The sequence below is a fragment of the Synchiropus splendidus genome, chromosome 12, assembly GCF_027744825.2.
Source record: "Synchiropus splendidus isolate RoL2022-P1 chromosome 12, RoL_Sspl_1.0, whole genome shotgun sequence".
Classification (NCBI taxonomy): Eukaryota; Metazoa; Chordata; class Actinopteri; order Syngnathiformes; family Callionymidae; genus Synchiropus; species Synchiropus splendidus.
Window position 1 is genome coordinate 3,443,808 of NC_071345.1, and position 21,048 is coordinate 3,464,855.

A 21,048-nucleotide genomic window follows, 5' to 3' on the forward strand; every position below is an offset into this window, starting at 1 on the left:
CTTTGCGGGTGATTTAGTGATGTTAGTGTTGCTCACCGCCACGACCCGACCCACCTCATCAACCCCCCCACCCCCCCCTCCCTCCAGTAACACGCCAGTCACAACAGCTTGTCTTCTTGTTCGGAGGCGATGACCTGGCCACGGTGGGCAGCACTTGTCCCGCGGCAGCGCTGAGCTATTTTTCAGACTACTTGTGGCGGTTAAACACGCCTGAGAGGAGGCTGTAAATCACTCAGCGGTGATGTTTAGACCAGTTAAGTCAATAATCTCCATCGTGCCACGGCGATAATTGACACAGCAGAGACACCACTTTTTCCTTCTGACAGTTTCGGGATCAGAAAAGCGTGGACGTCTGCCGAGCGGCGCGGGAACACAAACTGAAAAACCCATGTGCTGATGGTCTTGTTCTCAAGACAGGGGATGTGCGAAGTCTTAGCATGTGATTAAAACTAGCCACTGAGTCGATCTCAGCCGCAGTGAGACAGACAAACCCGAACAACTTCATTTCCTCAAAATGAACGTTTATTCAGTGTCATGGCAGAAAATAGATGAGCAACTTCTGCTCGCTTAAGGCCACGTTCACAGCAACTGAAGCCCTCGGACTCAGGGCATCTCCACCGTGGGAGACTCGATCGCTGCGGTCGAGTCGATGATGATTTCAGCTCATCAGCCGTCTAGCGATGCTGGACCACAGAAGCAGTGTGAGGAGATGAGATAAGATGATGGCTGCTTATCACCTCATACCGTCTCACCAGCCTGCTGACAATGTGATTGTCAAGTGGCTGGTTGTTAAACAGTGTGAATGACTGCTTCGTACATTACAAGAGCCGGAAGTCACACGCAGCTTCGATGGGGACTCTGGCAGTGTGTGATGTTCTGGTGAGCCGGGCTCAGGCTTGATGGTCTGGCTCAAGAGTCTAGTCAGGCTGTTGATGTTCATGCTAGAGTCCAACAACAGGTACTATACTTATGAAATACTGGGGTTTGTAGTGTCCAAACCGTTCCAGATAGGGTCACAGTTTGTGCAGGTTTTTGTTCCAACCATTCAATCACCTGCACCCCATGTGGCCCTTGAGGACCCGTTTGGACACCCCAGATATACTGTATAAATTGCGCACTTTGGGAGTCAACCAATTGCACGCAGTGATCAAGTTTGTTGGACAGGTTTTCGGTCGAGATCCTGAACATGAGCATTTCTCATTGACTCTTTCAGACACAGGGAAGGAAGTCCATTCCACACTTGCAGCCTACAGGGAAGAAAGGTCAGGGGTCAACACCTAGCTCTGACCCAGATCATGGATCAGAACACTGGACTGGTTGTGGTTGGGTCGGGAATTTCCGAGCCACCAGTAGCGTTTGTGTCGAAACCCGATATCAGATAAGTCCCATCCAGAATCCAGTCCTGTTCATTTTCACCGTAGCAAACTCGTAACGGAAGACCACGTCGTCTTGATGTGAGCCTTGGAAGGTGTCTCCATGAGGCCTTCATCTTGGTACCTCACATAAGTCCAATCATTCTCACTCCTCAGGCATCACATATTGATGGTCTTCAAGGAGACTTTTGGGTCCAATATTGAAACAGAAGTCGGCAGGTGGATAAGGCTTTCCAATGGATCCTTCACATTTGATTCAACAGCTATTGGTCAACATAGAAAGCTGACCTCTGTGTCAACATTGGACGCAAAAGTCCACTTGACAGCCATCAATACGTGACACCTTAGGAGAGAGAATGTGTTGTCCAGGTCCAGCCCATCAGAAGTGACACCAGTCTCCACGCCAGATCCCACTTCCTTAGCTTCCCTCAGTAGCCACCTCTGGATGTTTAGTGTCTTCATCCCTCACAACATTCCAGTCCCCGCGCCTCACTGGGCCTTCTAGGTGAAGACAGGTGTCTCCCTTGTGACACTCCTCCGGTTCAAGATCAAACTGAGCGCCAGGCTGGAACGGAAACTGGACTATTTTAGCTTGAAATGGCACACAGCATGAGAGGGAAGATCCCTGAGGCATTAATTACAGGCTGTGTAACGTGTCTGTGCATCGTGTGGCCTGCGCCGCCGGCTGCCGCCGAGTCCTGCTTCCCATCAGCAGCTGTAATGGAATCCAGATGTCTCTCTGTCTGTTTAAGTCTCTTAATCAATAGCCTCAGCGAGAGCGGCTCGGGCCGTCCCTCCCGCTCCTTCTTCTGCGACAGCTTGTTATGAGAAGATCAGTGGAGGAATGGTGTGTCCGTGTTACAAACAAGTGGAAGTGTGCCAAGAGTGAGATTAACTAATTGGATTCCCCTCATGAGTTTTTGTTTGGAGGAAGGGGGCGATGTGAAACTGAATCCTCTTCATGCCCTAAACAAGCAACACGACACGGCACGCATGTTCCTCCACGGTCGGCTCGGGGATTCCGAGCGCCATGGAGGAAAGGGAATTCCCGGCAGAAAAAAAAGAAAGAAAAACTGTCCAAATAAATAACCCAAAGTGGCAATCGACACGGTGCAGTGCATCTCCATTTCCTGCGACTGTTTCCTGCAGTCAGTCAGGTTCGCTTTATATCTTCGAGCGCGGGCCGGCGTCCAGGGAAACATTACGGCGCTGATGACTTTTTAAGGGAAGGAAAGGCTCGGCGTTAGCGCTGCAACAGACGGAGGCGCGGGGCCATTGTGGGTCGTGAACTCCAACGTGTAATGATCACACTCTGGATGTAGTGAGGTCAAATGAGTGTCAGCAGAGCAGAGAGGGAGTTGAAATAGGGGACTGGCTGATGCTTAGCGCCTGTTACGTGAAGCTAAATTTGAGGTTTTCTTGTAGTAACCTTATTTCAAACTGGGGGTGGCTCAATATCACAAACCGAACAAAGAGGATTAGACTCTCACTCACCATAAGTAAGGAGTAGTAATGGCCCATTTAAGCGTTGCGTCCATGCTCTGGATTCATTTCGTCCGTATTTCTTTCCACAAACCTTACGAATACAGGCCAAATGGAGCAGTACCGCTGGAAACCATGGGGGGGCAGTCAGGCTTTTAGCTAGGAGGGCGTCTGCAAAACATGAAAAACATGGACGCCCAATTCTCGACCGCCAGAGCACGCTGGAATATGGCGACATTTGGCGTCAAGCAACGGTTGAGAATCGGGCGTCCATGTTTTTCATGTTTTGCAGACACCCTCCGAGCTAAAAGCCTGGGGGCAGTGTTACTGTTTACTGTTACAGCTGTTACTACCCGATACTACCCAATACGTGGCTCTAATGAGACACAAAGAAGACATAACAATGGCGGAAATTCTCTGCCCTCCAGTCACGATATATTTAACGGCCTCGCCGACCGTCGCCTCCTACAACTCTACCTCTGTTTCCTCATGATCACATGATCAATACTTCTTCTCCAGTTGCCATGTTGGTTTTGGAGTTTGTTGTTGTCATAAACTTTTGACTCTGGGCTGCTCCCCCTGGTGGATACATTGGTGAACAGCAATACCAACGCAAAGAATGCATGGAAGCATGTTATCAATAACATTGTTTAAAAAGGATGGGTACATTTTCATACCTAATTTGATTTTGGTCAAGAACTGGTAAGTGACATTGGAGCTGATGTCTTCAAAAATGTTGCCACCAAGGAAAGGAGTTGTGGAAACGTGATGTTGGAGAGATGAGAAGCGTTGTGTACTTGCTGTACTAAGATGTGGTGTAGTTCACATCAACATCCCATAATAGAGTTACAGGTCATGATCACCATCGCATCGGATTTTGAGTGATTGGTGTGTAATGAAGCTAACGCCGAGCTCAGCGTTTTTCATCCCACAAGTGTGATCCAGTATATTCAGATTATTTATCGTCCTGCCATTTCGGTCGTAAAAAGTCGCCGGCTATCACTTTCTGCTGATTTAACTTTTGCCGCGTGTGAAATCAAGAGCCATTTGAGTGAGTGTGTGTGAGCCGCTGATTTATTCGTCATTGCCTCCCCTGTTATGGCTGGGGAAGGTGGAGTCCGATATTACTGTTGATATTTGAACTCAACGTGCAGGAAAATCCGCCTCGGCCCTCTGGACGCCCTGTAAATCTGAAGCGCATGGTTGGCTGACTTAAACTGAGAAACTTCAGGCTGCGAAGAGAAGTGAGTGAAAGAGGAAAATATCGAATTATGGAGTCTCCGGCAAACTAATAAACAGACTGCATCATTAAATTCAGGGTGGTAAACCAAATCCTCCCGAGTCGATTCTCTCTCTCTCTCGATTCATACAACCTCGGTCACACAAAGGAATCGTTCACCGTTGCTGCCGGTTGTTTGGCCACTTCTGTCGACAAATGTTACTAGTAAACGCTCAGGCTTTATTCGAAGCCCATTTCCTGTCGGAGAATGTCATTGAGCTCAATCCTTGGAGTTTCACTTCCATCATCGCGGGGGGTCAGCTTCCTCTTTTGCTGTTTCACATTTACAGAGCCGGGCTCGTGTGTCGGGGCTTCCTCAACTGCTGCTGGTGCAGTTATGATTGATGCAGTCAAAGAGAAACAGGGAACTACGTGTGGGTTTGTTCTTTTGTTCACTCAATGTATGTGGCATGAAATCAGATTCAGTTATATTCACTCTCTTTGCTGAGCTCACGGTGGGGCTGGAGCCCGCCACACCTGCCTGGGGTGGGAGGCAGGGGACACCCTGGACAGGTCGCCGGCTCATCACAGGAACATAGGGAGAACATATGAGTCGTGAGTCTTGTGGGTACACACAGCTGCAGGGTGAATTTTTCTCGCCACAACTGAGCCACCCCATTTGCCAGCCAAGAGCTTCCAACCATCCAGGGGAGCATCTTGATCATGTGGTGGCCTCAGAACTCCAGCGACAAAAAACTGAAAAGGTTTCTTCCTTATATTTTTGACAACAAAGAGACGGACTAGTGCAGAACATGATCTTAATGGATGTTCACGCCACACACTACTTGGCGACACTTGCTACTCTACTCACATCCAACTGGTCGCCGGTTTCCAACCACTGAAGCGACATCCTTTCGTCTCTCGAGTCACTTTAAAAAGTAGGTCAGTTTGGTCTTTATTTAGCCCTTGATCAATCAACTTCTCTTCCATTTTGCTTTTTCTAGTTGACTATTTTTTCCTCTCCATTTTTGCAAGTCAAGTCTCAAGTATTTGGTCACAAATCCAAGTCAAATCTCAAGTCCGACGACTGGAATGAGCGTGCTATGATTGTAGCCTGTATCCAGCCTGTGTAGGCAACTGACTGTCTGTCCATGTCAGAACCTACGCAGATACGATGGACAGGGACCAAGTTAGCGAATAGTTCACTGGTGCTAATGCTTTGATAGATGGTTTGATAGACTTGATGTGGTCCCAGCAGCTTTGGTTCTACACTCAGTCACTCAGTTATTCACCCCTATAGTTGCCATCGCCAAACAAAGGGTAACGCAGCAGACGGAGGCGGAGCCACTCTTGGTTATGTGCTCTTGGGTCTGGAAACATTAAAACTGAACATTATGCAGGTTTCAGAAATCACGAGTCAGAATTCAATGTCGAGTCTCAAGTCACTGATCCGTGCGACTGAAGTGCGACTCGAGTCCAAGTCACAGACTCAAGTCGGTCACACGCCATGTACTGTAATTGCACGTATTTCCAATGTTTGAAGTGACAACGCCAAGGTTTAGGTTTTGGACTTTCTCTGTGCTGCATAAGTGCAGTGATGTGACCTGAGGTTGGGAGAGTGAAGGCCAAAGAGCAGCGACAACTGTGTGCTTGAAGCTTCATAAGAAGGGAGTGCGACCGTCAGAACCGAGATGCCACTGGGCTCAACTGTCGGACCCTTGCAGTTCACACTCTCGAACCCTCATCTTTCTACATAAATCCAGTGGAAGCAAAACAAATGTTCCGTGAAGTCCTAAAGATTTAATAAGAAGTGTCCTGAGTGCAGCAGTTCCTGGGAGGGACCCTGGAGTTCGGGGGGAATAAATCCATCTTCTCCGATAAAAGCAGCTGGCTGGAGCGACGCTCGGTTAAGTTTTATAGTCCGATATGCGCAGATGATTAGGCCAGCTGTGAAGTGTCGTATAATTCTAAACAAACCCTGCAGGAGCTGAACCCTCAACCCCGCACACATGTGGGTTACAAGACTCGCGCTCTTATTCATGCAGTTAAATATGTGCAAACATTACACGCACAAATGGCTCAGGCCCTGACGTCACCGCGCCTCCAGCGAGAACCGCAGAGATGCAAATCAGAGCAGCAATTACGACCCGCAGCCACATCTGAGCCTCGGCTATATCAGTTAAAAGGGAAGTGGGAATGAAGGATGTGAAACTCAGCAGCACTTTCTATAAATCACCTGTTTGCTCCCCTGCGTGGTTGCCATGGTGACGAGAGTGCGGTCGGAATCCCGCCACTCTCTTTTGGAAGGAGATAAAAACGTGTTTGTTTATTTTCCTGCGGCTCCAGAACAACAATCCGTCAGTGTTTTGTGCGGGAGTGTGAGCAGGTCGGTCGCTGCAACACACACGCACACACACACTCTGATAGTGAGACGCTGATAGTGAGCGTGTGAGGAATGACAGGGTGTGTTCATGGGTGGTCCACATCTGACTTGGGGAGGGGGGGTGACTCAAACTTTGAATCCATCTGCTATCACTGCCATTAGATCTGATCCAAAATGAATTCAAGCAGAAAGCATTTTTTTTCCTTTTCCCCTTTTATGCATTTTCTTTTTTATTCACTTTTGTTTATAGTTTTTTCCCCCTCAATTATGCCGCGTTTTTTAATGTAGGTTTTGCTCAGGGATTCATTTCTTTATTTTCCCCATTACTGTAATTTTTCATAATCATCAGAAATTGCACATTTCTTTCTTTCTTCCGCTCTAATTCCATTTATAACTTGAGACAAAAGTAATGTCTAAAATTATTTTGGACAGTTTGATTGAGAACAGTGGATAAATGTAGCATCTTAGATTCAAGTTTAAATTGAAGAAAAAATAAATGAATAGGACTTTTGTTGTTGTTTTTCCTTTTCATTTTAGTGAATAAAATTAAATGAATAATGGAAAATCATTTGGTCTTATTTTACAGTATTTTCATTTACATGTATAAATTTGCAACATTGATATTTGAACACTATAAATATGAATATTGTTTTAGCTAATATATGTGCGAGTGTGCTAGTGTCACGTGGATTCAGTAATGTTTCCGAATGCACTTCTTCTCGTTGCAGCTAGCTAGCCTAGCTTAGCTTAGCTGTGTGCGGCGATCTTAGCTAGTTTTAGCGTAGCATTTCTCATCTTCGACACTGTTTTGGCTCTTTGTGTTGGCGGCTTCTCCAAATTGAGATGAATGACTTGCGCATCTCCTGAAAAGACATTATCTCCGATGTAGTTTCACATCTGGAGCGTTCGCTGACAGATCCTAAAGATAGTGATACGATTGCAACAGACAAAAAACCCAAACGCCCTCGCGGGGGACTGAGAGGTCATTTTAAAATATTCCGCTCCACTTTGACTTGTTCTCCATCACGCTGCGTCTGCGAGCCACGATAAGCAGCAGAAAGAGGAAACGTGGAAACCTCAGACTAAACTTCACTTTTATCTCCCGAGGGGACGTCCAGGTGACCTCAGTTGCATCATAACTCAAGTTTGGCGGCGGCCGTTGTCGTTTTAATGTGTTTATAATTGTGCGCTCCAAACCATCGATTCCCACCGCACGAGATGATATTTGCATTACTGGAAGAATAAACAATAATCTCGGTGCTGCTAACTTAAACACACCCGCCGCTCTGTCATTTGCAGCCACATAATGTTCCTGCGATCAGATGCGGCGACCAAACGTGCCATTAGTTCCAGATCCTGGTTCACGGAGAGACGAGTCGAATGCTGCTGCTGCTGCTGCTGATGAATGGTCGCGCTAAATGAAAGTGTGGCGCGCTCCCTTTTTATCCACTTTCAAGTGTTTTATTTTGAGATTTATTTATTGATGTTTTTCCCCTTTTTTTCCGACTTCATTTCTACTTTTGTTTATTCATTGTGTTTTGAATAAAAGTAAATTCATCTTCATTTTGAGATGAGATATGATATTTTTAAGATATTAAAAATGTCTGTATTTATTACAAGTTTATTTCACGTCGTGTTCATGTAATGCATTTAACCAGTGTTCTTTATTATTAGATTTAGTTTCATTAACTTTTCCACCTCATTAGATTTTGAATTTCAACAAATTTTGGATTTTATTTCCTCTCTCTTAATGATGATTGGTAAATTATATGTTTACTTATTTTAATTTGTCACGCATTTAATGTTTCATATTTGTAATATTTTGCTTGAATAGAAATGTAGACCTTTTAATTCCCATAGTAACCTATAAATATATATTAATTTGACTTTTCTTCTTATTTTAGTCAAAATTTATGCTTGCTTTCAAAAGTTATTATTATTATTATTATAGTTGTTGTTGTTGTTGTGGTTTATTTATTATTTTTTTTTGTTTTTGTTTTATTGTTTACCACCATAAGAACCATAATTGGGCGTTTCAATATAATAATTCTCAGTTATACCATAAAATAACTAGAGATCAATCCAGAGAACAAATACAAAAAAATATATATTTTTAAAAAATCTCATAAAAAATCATATGAAGGTCCATGCTAATACTATTTAAAAAATCTAATTAAATACAGGTTTCATAATTCATGAATAACAAATATAGTAAAAACCAAAAAGTCACATTTATAAAGTTGATTAAATCACTGGATTGAGGGTGTGAAAAATTGGAATTATGAGTCATATGTCGGTAAATTTGATTTGATGCGCCTGATTATTTAGGTAATTTAGAAAGGTGGGCTGCTGTGTCCAAGGTGCCCACGGTGAGACTGAAGCCCGTCGGCAGCAGAATGTTTCATTTCTGACTTCTCAAACTGGACGTGGGGACCAGCTCCAGCTGCAACATGTTCACGAGGCGGCCTCGTACAGAAGCTGTCGCCACATTTCCAAAAAAGCCACATTATTGAGAGCTTTTCTAACATGGTCGCCGCTTCCAAGATTTCAGAACTCAGCAGAAAAAAAAAGTTAAATTTAAAGATGTGTTTCTCTTGGACGCGGCACCGCGCTGCCATAAACCAAGGGAGACATTTTCATGCTCCACATTTTTCATGGTTTCTCTCCCAGTCCCCTCCCTTCCTCTCGCTCCACCTTGGCTCCAGCGGTACCTTCGGCTGGGCACGGCGGGGGGAGGAGGGACCTGCCCTCCCGCTTGTCCTTGGATGGCTCCCACCGCTGGAGAGTCCCACCTGAACGGCTCTCTTTCACCACTCTGGTCCAATACGCCGAGCCGAGCCGAGCCGAGCCTGCGCGCTTCTTCATGTGGCTGTGAAGGAACCGTTTTATTGCCGGCTGCAGACTGTTGTCACAAGTGTGGTGGAGGCTGTAATTTGTGAAGAGGTTTTGCTATTAATTAGAACTGGGAAATGGCGGCGGTTCAACCACAGGCTTGTTTCCACAGAGTCCACCCGTGTCCGTCCACACGCTGCTCTTCTGCTCTGTTTAGAACCAGGCTTTATCCCGTAACAACCCCGTCTCACTCAGATTTATGCAACACCTATGTTTGTCCGCAAAAACGCCTCTGAAACTGTGACGTGACGTTTTTTTTTTTCTTCCACAACCACATGAACTTCTCCACGTGTTGCCGCCATCTGTGGAGTGTCGCTGGATGATGACGTCACATCCTGCTGTTGGGGTTTTGGAAACTCGAGTCCTGTCTCACCTAGTCAAGTCATTGCATCATCTTGCTCCATCGAGTCAAGTCTCCATGTCAAGTCAAGTTACAGTCCAGACGAGTCCTGTCTCACCTAGTCAAGTCATTGTATCATCTTGCTCCATCAGATCAAGTCTCCATGTCAAGTCAAGTTACAGTCCAGACAAGTCCTGTCTCTTCTAGTCAAGTCATTGCATCATCTTGCTCCATCAGATCAAGTCTCCACGTTAAGTCAAGTTACAGTCCAGACGAGTCTTGTCTCTTCTAGTCAAGTCATTGTATCATCTTGGCCCATCAAGTCTCCAAGTCAACTAACAGTCTCGTCAAGTTATCATCTTGACTTGCCGTGTAAAGTCAAGTGTCCATGTCAAGTGTCCATGTCAAGTAACAGTCTAGTCAAGACCCCGACTTATTTAGTCAAGTCATCATATCGTCTTGCCCTGACAAGTCAAGTCAAGTAAAGAAACTGGTGGAGTCAAGTCCGTGTCCTTGTCAAGTTCAGTCAAGTCTCCACATCAAGTCAAGTAACAGTCTGGTCGAGTCCCGTCCTATTTAGTCAAGTCATCGTCTTGCCCTGTCCTGTCAAGTCAAGTCAAGTCAAGTAAAGAAACTGGTCGAGTCAAGTCCGTGTCCTTGTCAAGTTCAGTCAAGTCTCCACATCAAGTCAAGTAACAGTCTGGTCGAGTCCCGTCCTATTTAGTCAAGTCATCGTCTTGCCCTGTCCTGTCAAGTCAAGTCAAGTCAAGTAAAGAAACTGGTCGAGTCAAGTCCGTGTCCTTGTCAAGTTCAGTCAAGTCTCCACATCAAGTCAAGTAACAGCCTGGCCAAATATCCGTCTCGTCTCGTCAAGTCATCGAGTAACTAGATCAAGTTCTGTCTTGTCTGTTCAAGTCATCATCTTGCTTTGACCAGTCAAGTCAGGTATTCGTCTCAACAAGTTAAGCCAAGACTTGTCATCTCATCTAGTCATCTTTTTTGTCTCGTAAAGTCTTTTCTACATCTTGTGCTGTTCTTGTCCTCCTCTTGTGTTGCCCTTCACGGCTTGGTTGAACTCTGATCCTGTTTCCTGCTTCTGGGTCCTAAACCTCGACAGACCTCATGACACGTATCGCTTCATGGCAGAAAAATGTGCGTCAACGAACAAGCTTCTCATCCTGACCAAGTCTCCCCGGGTTACTACCTGTCCAGGATGTCCCCTGCCCCTCGCCCTGGGCAGCTGGGATGGACTCTATTCTATATAATGAATGAACGAAAGCTCCGTGAATCACGTTTCATCTCGATTTTTTGGAGGAGAAGCTGCGTCTCCCTCTACGAAAGACAAAGTCAGTTTGTGTTTGGAATGAAGACATAAATAAAAGACTCAATCCTGTTTATTCCACTGAATTGGATTTAAATGACAGGGGCAGCTGGAAACGTTTTGGCCCGCCATCAAATCCAAGGTCCAAAACCGTGTAATAATATTTTGCTAGTCTCAAGAGGAAGCCATCTCTCATGCTGATGATTCGAGGCACATTCAGGGGACGCAGCGCCGCTGGCTGTCGTAAATCAGCGTTTGATGGAACAAACATACCTCCGAAGGAAGAGAGCGGCGGCCAGAGTCGCTCACTTCTGGTTACAATGATTAAATAAAACGCTCCATTGCTCGCCGACACATTGGGCTGTAAATTGTGTCGCCGGACGGATTTAAATTGACACCTCTGAGTGTAGAAGCAGAAGTGAAACCTGAAATGTTGAGTTATGGCGAGCTAATATAGAGGGAGCTGGAACACCAAGAAGTGTACGACTCGCGTGTTGTAAGAGACACTCGAGGTGCTTTTGCTTTTAGGAATATTGCAAGTATTTCTGTCCAAAATTCTTCACAACTGACGTTTCACGTCACTTAGCCCAAGTGTTTTGGACACTCAACTGAGCAATGTTCCGGACTTTCATGTGAGTTTCTGACAGAGTTAGGGCTCTGGCTCGCTTTTTATCGCTATTTATTTTTAGCTTTAAAAGGATTTTATTTTATTTTATTTTATTTTATTTTATTTTATTTTTCCTGTGAGTGCTGAACAAAAACACTTTGCTTTAAGAATTTAATCCCATACATTTGACTGAAAATAAGCCTACCATGAAAAGGTCCATATAAATACCAAAAAAAAAAAAAAAAATTAACTGGAAGTTGATAATTAATTAATCGCGATTAATCTCGTTTGAATATTTGTTTCCAGAATGATTAAATTTATGTTGAATCTAGAGACAAGCTAAAAATGTCATGTGGAAGTGCGCCATTTATTTTATTTTATTATTATTTTTCATGTGGACTTCATGTACCATTAACCTGTTATTACATTAGCATCATTTTTTCTGTCAATGATTTAGTAAAATTCATGCATTAAAGTGCCAGCAAATTTGAAATATTCAAATATAAAAAATAATAATACATAATGCAGAGAGAAATTCAAATTTTCAAGAAGCTTAAAAAGATAACATGAATTTGGCAAAGTCATTGACTAGTTGCGACACTGACTAATAATTCTTGAGCTCTCAGTCCGTCTCCTTGCAGCTGGTTTGTCCAGTTCTCTCTGGATTAGCAATGTAGCCCCTTAGCTAACAGATCATCATGCCTGACCTAAGACCTCTGAGCTCAGAGGAGGAAAGAATGGAGGGTTGAACACTATGAAGGTTATTGTAAACAAGATTAAATATATGTATTTCCTCATTCATATTCACACTTTTGTGTGTTTTTATTTCCATAAGGCCATATAAATGACTGTGCTTATGTCAATTTTAATGTATCTCGATATATGTTTTCTCTTTGTTTCCTGTTAATGTTATCATTTCCAGTCCACTGTTTATTATTTCAATATGGCACTGTTTGACTTCCATATAACTGAAGTGTAAGTTGTGCAGGACATGATCAAATGACGTCGTGTTCTTGAGTGAGGGGAGCGTGGAGCCCGGCAGATGAAAGAGCTAAGCCTAACTGACATTGACTTGCTTTGCAGTTATGGAGAACAAGGTTCCAGCTTGACTCTGTGGCCATGTCTTATTTCCCTTGACACCTAGTATCAGAACCATCTGAACCTGGAAGTTTGTTTTCGCGACACAGTTTTGTTTCCTGTTCCTCTGAATTTCTTTTCCTCCACTGGCCAGTCGCAGGCCTGCACCACCATGTGGAACTCAGAGAAGGTCAGTGGAGTAGGAGCCTTCCAGTGAGAAGGTTAGTGAAGGAGACTCTTGGCGTCCCACTGGATCCTGAATTATTGTGTCATAGTCCTTGTTGTGTTTCATTTTCCAGTGTGACTTCAAAGGGCTCGCCAGCCACTTTCCAAGTGCTGCGTGTGGCTCTTCCTTTCTGCCCTGAGACTTTCTTGACTCCACTTCTGGTGATACTCAAAACCAAATCCTAGAAGAGTTTCGGAACATTTTTCCTCCGACTTTTATGGCAGTGATGTCACATCAATGGCCGTGAATCTGCTGCTGGCGGTCTCTATTATTTCATCGGACTGATAAACCTCAAAGCCGCGGAGACGTCAGAGGACTCCGCCGCGCTCGGCCCTCCCTCCCGCGGCCTCCTTTGACTTTCATGGAGGTCATTTGTTACTTTTTCAAAGCGCTAAATGTTGGCAAATCGGCGGGGCGGCCTTTGTTTTATGGGTCGCCCCAACTCAGGTTGCCAAGGGGCGGGGGGCGGGGTGAGAGGGTGGGAGGAGAGGGGCTGTAGAGGACAGCTTCTTAATGGAGTCTGACATTACATACAGGCCAGATGGACTTTCTCCTGTCCGGCTCATAAAAGTGGCGGGACAGTTCACAAATCAAGAGCTCGCAGGAGTTTCTTCACGTTGCCATTGATCGATGTTCAGCTGGAGTGGCAACAGATCGCCAGTCGGGGGGCGCACAGCTGCAGGTTGAAACGAAACGCAGTGTCGGCAGGTAGGAGCAGGAAGTGGGAGAAAAGTGAAATTCAAGATGGAGTGGAAACATCGCAGCTCTCTCAGGGGTCGCGGCTCTCGCTGCAGCCGGGGGAAAGTGGACCCCACAGTTATGAGTCGGGGGGGCTGATCCACTCAGTATCCTCAAACCTTTGGGACCTTCTTGTGTCAGAATCGGGACCGGACTAGTTTTACCAAGGGATATGTGGTGAATCGAGAGACACCCAAACATCTGATATATTCAGTCTGAACATTGAAAATCACCTCTAAAGGAACGGACTTCATTGAAATCTCAGTGTTGAAATTACGGAAGAAATTCATGGCAAGTAAAAGCGGGAAATAAATACATTTCTTAATGTAATAATAACGATGCACTGCAAAGGTGCAAAATATTAAGGAAAAGAAACCACATTTTTTTTCAATAAGGTTACAACAACAAAATTAATTTTATATCTAAAAATCCAAATGTGCAACCCCCATGTTCATTTTAGGAAATTATACATCTGCAAATAAAATAAATTACACACACAAAAAAAAAAAAAAACAGTTTCCTGTGTTTGCCAGCAATGACCATATCAGCTTCATAAATAATAACCCGACTTATTAGTGCAGGATTTCATTCATTTTTTTCCACAGTGTTATTGTGAAGAAAATATACTGCAAATTTACAAATAATTTCTATAATTCTAATGGAGTTTAGCAAAGTTTGTGGAGAGGAAAATATATATCATTCATTCATTGGTAATAAGTTACTAAGATACAAAAAAATAAATATGAAGGAGTTGCTTAGAAACGTATCGACCAAAATAGGGCAGCTGTGAGGTTCATAAATCATGGAGACGCTTGTCAGGTGTCCTCAATAAACTGGTCACCTTGAATGTCCAGCATGAGGAAGCTCAACTGCAGTCTGTCACGGCATGTATGGATCACCAGATCTGGTTCATTGGAAACACAAGAGTGAGTGGATGACACCTGGAAACACGGTGACCGTTCCCCTCTGCCGCGGCTCAGCAGGTAGCTCAAGCACCTGAGGTTCATCGGCCTCATCGGCACTTTGGAATTTCAGAGCTGAGCAAACATCGGTGGAGTCAGGCAGCTGCAGATCTCAAAGGAAGTCAGCTTCTATGTTCACGCTCTTTCATCAGATGGCTGTCTGGCTTGAATCGAAGCTTTATTTATAAGCAAAGCTTAAAGTGAGGAAGAACACAATGTTTAGTATCAGGTGTGTTCAAGGCTTGGTTCGAGGGCCATTTGTGGCCCTTGATCATGTACCATGCAGCTTGTAGCCTTTAGCACTGAAGTGTATTATTATTACATTTTTTAATTTTTCATTTTTATCACCTCGATAATGTCTCTAAACATATTAAGACTTCACATCAGCTTCTTTTTACAAGCCTATAATAGTTCGATAAACACCCCACAGGGTTAGGCTAATAGGCGGTGATGCTAATCGCTAAACACCGATACCTATTTCCTGTAACTCCCTGAGGAGGCACACATTTTGCATTCATTTAGTGTCCTGATCTCCTGAGTTACAGAACTCTTATCTAAGTTTAATACTATGAGAGAGGACACTGGGTGTGAATTAGCTAAAATAGCATTCCACAGAGAGTCAGCTCATCTTAATACGCCAGAAAAACAGAAGCTATCATGGTCCACGGAATGTTTCGCATCAGTCATCGTGACAGCAGAGGTTGTGAAATTAAATTACGACATTTCCAACGGTGATATAGAAGATGACCGGCTGATTTAGACTCGAGGAGGATGCTGCGCTGATAAACCTGGAGCCACAAACACTCCCGCTCCGCTCGCTGCTGATGCTATCTGGAGCCGGTGGGCAAACACAGACTGTAAATTCACCCACGGGCTGAAGACTGAGGAGGCGTTCAACACAGTCAGGAGGTGGGGCCACATCACTGGTGCTCCTGGAGGGTTGACAGGGACGTGAAGTTGATCTGCAAGTCTGAATAACAAGGATCAGTGACAGCTGACTGAGCATTTAGAAACTTTTTTATACGGTAACAAGACGTTATATCGGCATTTCACCTTGTAATTACAGAATCTGGTTCCACGTCTTATGTGTTATTACTGTTATTTGTGAAGCTTCTTCATAAATTATTATCTCAACAGTGTATCATTATTGTCGTTATTTACACATAATATAGTGAATTTGTTTTACACTAACTATTTTTTAGGTAAGAAATGTACTTTATTTCACTTCTCTCTCTCTCTCTCTCTCTCTCTCTCTCTCTCTCTCTCTCTATATATATATATATATATATATATATATATATATATATGCTGAAAACATAAAAGATAAAATATTTTCCTTTCCTATATTTGTATATTTTCTACCTTCACAGTCACTACAACCGTTGCTATATATATATATATATATATATATATATATATATATATATATATTAGAGTAATTGATTTAAACGAATATATCTATTAGGAGCTAGTATCAACAACAAACCCGATTCTACTGAAGAAACGTGTTGTTTACCGAGTAAATTATAATATTTTTGGCGGAGAAATAAAAATAAATAATCGTTCCATTCAAATGAAGAAAACTTTATTTACACTGAACCAGAAACGCCGTTCAATAAATACAACTTCCGGAGAAAGAAATAACCAAAATATATTTAACACTGTTGCGATTTAAATAACCGCCTCTGCAGATTTGTCCGAAGAAAAGTCAGAAAGTCCGTGACACCGTCACTATACGAGCACCGGAGAGGGCGCCGGTGTGTCGCTGACGGAGGCCGCTGGCGGCGCGTTGCTGGCGGCGGCGCTGCTGCTGATGATCACGCTGGTTTTGTGGAGCTCGGAAACGTCCAATTGTCCGGAGCCGGATTCGTCCTGAGCGTCGTCGGATTCACACTCGCTTCTGTCCTCGCTGTCACACTCGGACTCCACCGGCTCTTTCGCGTCTCTGGCGGACTCCGGGTTCTGGTCCGACTGGTCCTTGTCCTTCTGGGCCTGAGCCTCTTTGGAGTGTCGCCACTTCATGCGCCGGTTCTGGAACCAAACCTTGACCTGCCAACGTCAGACGCGCGTCAGAACTGGCGAGTGAGCCTCGATAAAGGAACAGTTGAAAGTGAATAGTTCCTGCTGCGCGACTGCAAGCGCAGCTCGAGTCGGCCTGCGATCGAATCCCGGGAGAAACGTCACGTGCCTCACACCCGGGCAAGCGAAATAATATGCAATTTAAGACAACAATTTTGCGCATGAACGTAATAATAAATAAAAAAAGACGGATAAACCCCTAATTTTTCGATAAAAAAAACCCTGCAAAATACGTTACGTGTATAAGGTGTAATTAAAATATATAAATCATATTGGTAATGTTTGGTTTTACACTGATTCATCTGATAATATTTAATGGAGACATTCTTGAATTTGGCATCAAAGCAAACAACAAATATATTTGAATATTCCGATTTATTTACATGTACTTTTTAAATTAATTCAGCATTTTTTTAAATTAATTCAGCCATTTCATTTATAGCTAGATCGCTGGTTTTTATGGGGCGATATAGAAAAGGTTACAAAATGAAACTATTAATGACTTTGTGACCACATGTTTCCCTCTCATCTTTATGGGACTGAATGATGTGATCTTTCTATGACAGTAGCCAACTGAATTCTTCACCAGCGGATCCCTGAATCACTTTTATCTTATCGTACAGACTGAGAAGGAACTGAGGTGAGGTCAGACTCATGTTTAATATCAGGCTGTTGTTTAGAGAGAGGTGTCAGTGAGTGGGCCGGTGCCGTGCCTTGCTCCACTGCAAGTGCAAAGGCGGTGAACTCACAGCTTTCTCAGACCTTCACCTCAGCTTCAGGACATAAACCAGCAACCCTGTATACACAGCAACTGTTTCAGCTCTCAGACCACCAAACTATTTTTCACCATAAAAAGAGAGCTGTGTGCGCCTGTCAGAGAAGATTATTTTGAAATACTCATAACCAGCATGTACAGTGGTTTAAGGGCCAAATGTGGCCCTTGGATTTCAACTAAAGATCTTGTTAAAAAAACGTGACTTTACTACTGAGAGTCATGGATTTCCCATCTTTGTTTCTGCCTGCACACTGTTTTATACTCTTATTTTAACATTTAAATATTTTCAAAATAATATTTTATAATATTATGTTTTTTACTTTAAAATGCCTCCCACCATGACCTGCGTCCCAGATTTTTTCCCACGAAATATGACTTTTCTTTTATTTCTTCTTCGTCATGATGGTGTTCAAATATCTCCTGCAGCAGTGTGAGACGTGTTGTCTGTCACTGCAACACTGAAATCTGTTTCTGACTCTCACCTGAGCGTCTGTGAGTCCCAACATGGCCGCCAGCTGCTTCCGGTCCGGCTTGGTGACGTACTTCTGGATCTCGAATCTCTTCTCCAGCCCTTTCCTCTGCAGGTTGGAGAAGACGGCTCTGGACCAGGAGCGCTTCCTCTTGTAGGTCTGTGGCATGGTGTCTTTGGTGAGGACGGCGTAGGGACCTGGGAGGAGGACGCCGCCTGGTTAGATCTGGAGGGGGCTCTGTGACCGAGGGTGTGGTGGGGTGGTCCTGTCTGAGCGTCTACCTGGGAAGGAGTCCTGAAACTGATGCTGGCCTGATTGCCTGCCGCCGCCGCTGCCTAGTGAGCTCATCATGGAGGAGGCGTCGCTCATGCCGGCCTCTATGGAGGAGAAGTACTGAGGGCCGGCCGCCGGCTGAATGATGTGGACCCCTGACTGACGGCCGGAGCTAACAATGCTGCTGAGATCTGGTGCAGGGCAAGAGACAGGCGTCAGTCAGTGAGGCTGACCTTTGACCCTCGCTGTCAATACAAGTCACCTGTTCTGATCAGAGGACGGAGCAAAATCTCCACTCAACTCTATCAGACCGTAATTTATTTATTACATACGTATGACCTGATATATCTCCTCAGCTATAGGTTTTTCTTTTTTTTTTGTCTTCATAACCCAGGTGCTGTACTTTTGACAATCTTTTTTTGAATACAGTTTTATGTTCATGTATGTTTTTTTAATAACAAATATCTATCCTCACCTATGACTTTTGTTATTTTATTTTATGATTTATTATTAACATTTTACTAATATGTTCATTCTTGCCTCTGCAGATCTGTGATGGCCTTATGATTCATAATCATTTTTATTATTTATTTTTAGTGATTACTATATCGTTTACATGATTCTCACCTGTCATGAAAATTCTTATTTATTTGTTAATTTATTAGATTTCAACATTTCTCAATACACACCTTTAATTTATTTTTACTTATTTCATGTTTATTTTAATTGAATGTCTTCCCATGCCGTGCTTATGTGTTTGATCGTGCTTTTTTTAATGTGCACGTTAATATATTGTTGTTATTTAGCTGGTAAGACTTCAATATTATTTTTCAATTATTTTCATTTATTGAAAATAGCTCTCCCTCGATGAGGTGAATATTCACATTTTTGATTTAAAAGGTTCCAGGTTTTCAGGTTGTAGACATGATGCTCACTCTTGAGAAAAAGAAAAATTATAATGTGTTTCAATTTTCTGAGCGCATTCGATTTTATGATTCACAGTAATCGCCTGCTGGCTTCTCAGAAACAGTGCAACTGACATGGAGATTTATTTTGTCTATAAAACAATGCAGTTATAGTTTCGCCGTTCGCAGCTGTTTGGAAATGATCCCAAGCTTTTGTGTAAACTGCACAAGAGCGTGGACTCTGCTTATTTAAGGAAGTTTGGAGCACAAACAACATCTGGGAGCGAAAGGATTTGTTGACACACTTGCTGAGGCTGTGCTTGTTCATTTAAAATATGGCTACAGTGAAATGGACGTCTGTCCACCGTCATCACTCGAGTTTGTCTCATAATGATCTCTTGGATTAAAGCATTGATGTGTGCGGTTGCTGAACATGAGTAAGGTTGTCAAACAAAAATCTGACTTCAAATGTGAGACAACAATCAGCCTGCAACATGTAGTGGGACCAAAAGAGCTCACCACTTCATTTATATTTAACAAATGTTACTTTTCATATTACAATGTTCATGATGATATATATATATATATATATATATTAGAAGAAATATAAATAAATGAAGTGTGTTTGGGGATGATGTTGAACTTTGACCCTTGATGTTTCGTCATTAGGGCTTCAATAAACAGGAAATTAGAACCGAAACATTACGGTAATAAATATTTTAAGATGATTATCAAACCACATTAAATCAGATTCCTTGCGTGTTAATGAGCATTTCATAATATGAATAATGATTAATATCAAATAACGACTTATTGTTTGCTGACAAAGTCACTCTAACTAACTAACTTTATTTTGTTTCCGTTTCTAATGATTTTGGTTCGGTGCATGGTCAGAATTGTCCTTTAAAAATGAAATACAAGGCTTGTTTATTTAGTTATTGATACTGCATTGTGTGCCTTGCAGAGGACGTGATCTATTTCGAGGAATATTGCGCAACCGAATAAAGCGTGAACGGCTGCTAAAAGCGTCTGCGGTCTGTTCACAGAGACGCGGCCGGGATCGGTCCTGTTCTTCACGTTAGACGCATGTGGCCTCCAGGACGGTGGGAATCTCTGCTCACCTCTCAGGGACGATCTCTCTTTGCTCTTCGGGTCGAAATCTGACGACAATATCCGATCAATTCCGAACTTGAGGTCTTTGCTGGAGGTCGCGGGGACCTGCTGGGAGTTGAACGCGGTCCTGGAGCTCGGCTGTAGTCCGTGTCGGTGGTAGGCGGCCCCGGGACCGACCCTCGCGCCGCCGTACACCGCCGCCTCCGGAGGCACGGGCGCGGGGCGCAGCGGGGAGCCGGGCACACGGTGGGGAGCCATGTGGACCATGAGGGCGGCCGGTCCCGGGAGGTTCTCCGAGTCTCCAGCAGGATGCAGGATGTCCGCGATGCAGAAGGACGGCTTCTTCATGGAGTCCACGGAGAAGCCCCCGGCGCAGTAGGCGGACCACAGGCTGAAGTTGGACGCGTAGAACGGGCTGAGTCCGGCCGTGTACATCCCGGAGCTTGGAGTGGCTCTGGTGTCGCTGTGGCATGGACTAAGATGAGATGGAAGCCTCCTCTCTCTGTCACACTCGCGGTGTGTGTTTTCCTGACTCTCTCGCTCTGTGTGTGTGTGTGTGTGTGTGAGGGAAGTGTGTGTCAACTCCACTGCACAGTTTCATGTGCGCTCCAGCTGTGATTGGCTGCGTTTTAAACCAATGAGCGTTTTGTATTGGTCCCCATCACCTCCAACACACACACACACACACACACACACACACACACACACACACACACACACACACACACACACACGCACGGTACATACATAACTATACAAGCCTACTTCATTTCAGTGTATGAATATTAGTTTTAATATCTGCTTTGAAAAAAA

At 43.9% G+C, this 21,048-nt stretch overlaps 1 protein-coding gene across 2 annotated transcripts; it reads right to left on the reverse strand.

The window, feature by feature from the left end:
- Positions 1 to 16,232: 16,232 nt before the first annotated feature.
- On the reverse strand, positions 16,233 to 20,758 carry hlx1 (H2.0-like homeo box 1 (Drosophila)). 2 transcript variants are annotated; one of them, XM_053881354.1, is made up of 4 exons: positions 20,244 to 20,758; positions 18,226 to 18,408; positions 17,957 to 18,141; positions 16,233 to 16,669 (listed from the first exon to the last, which is right to left on the reverse strand). In XM_053881354.1, the coding sequence occupies exons 1-4, from the start codon at positions 20,668 to 20,670 to the stop codon at positions 16,352 to 16,354; spliced, it is 1,113 nt and encodes a 370-aa protein (XP_053737329.1). In that variant the 5' UTR covers positions 20,671 to 20,758; the 3' UTR covers positions 16,233 to 16,351. The 2 variants fall into 2 exon arrangements, with proteins under 2 accessions (XP_053737329.1, XP_053737330.1); XM_053881355.1 differs by lacking the exon at positions 18,226 to 18,408.
- Between the last annotated feature and the right edge of the window lie 290 nt (positions 20,759 to 21,048).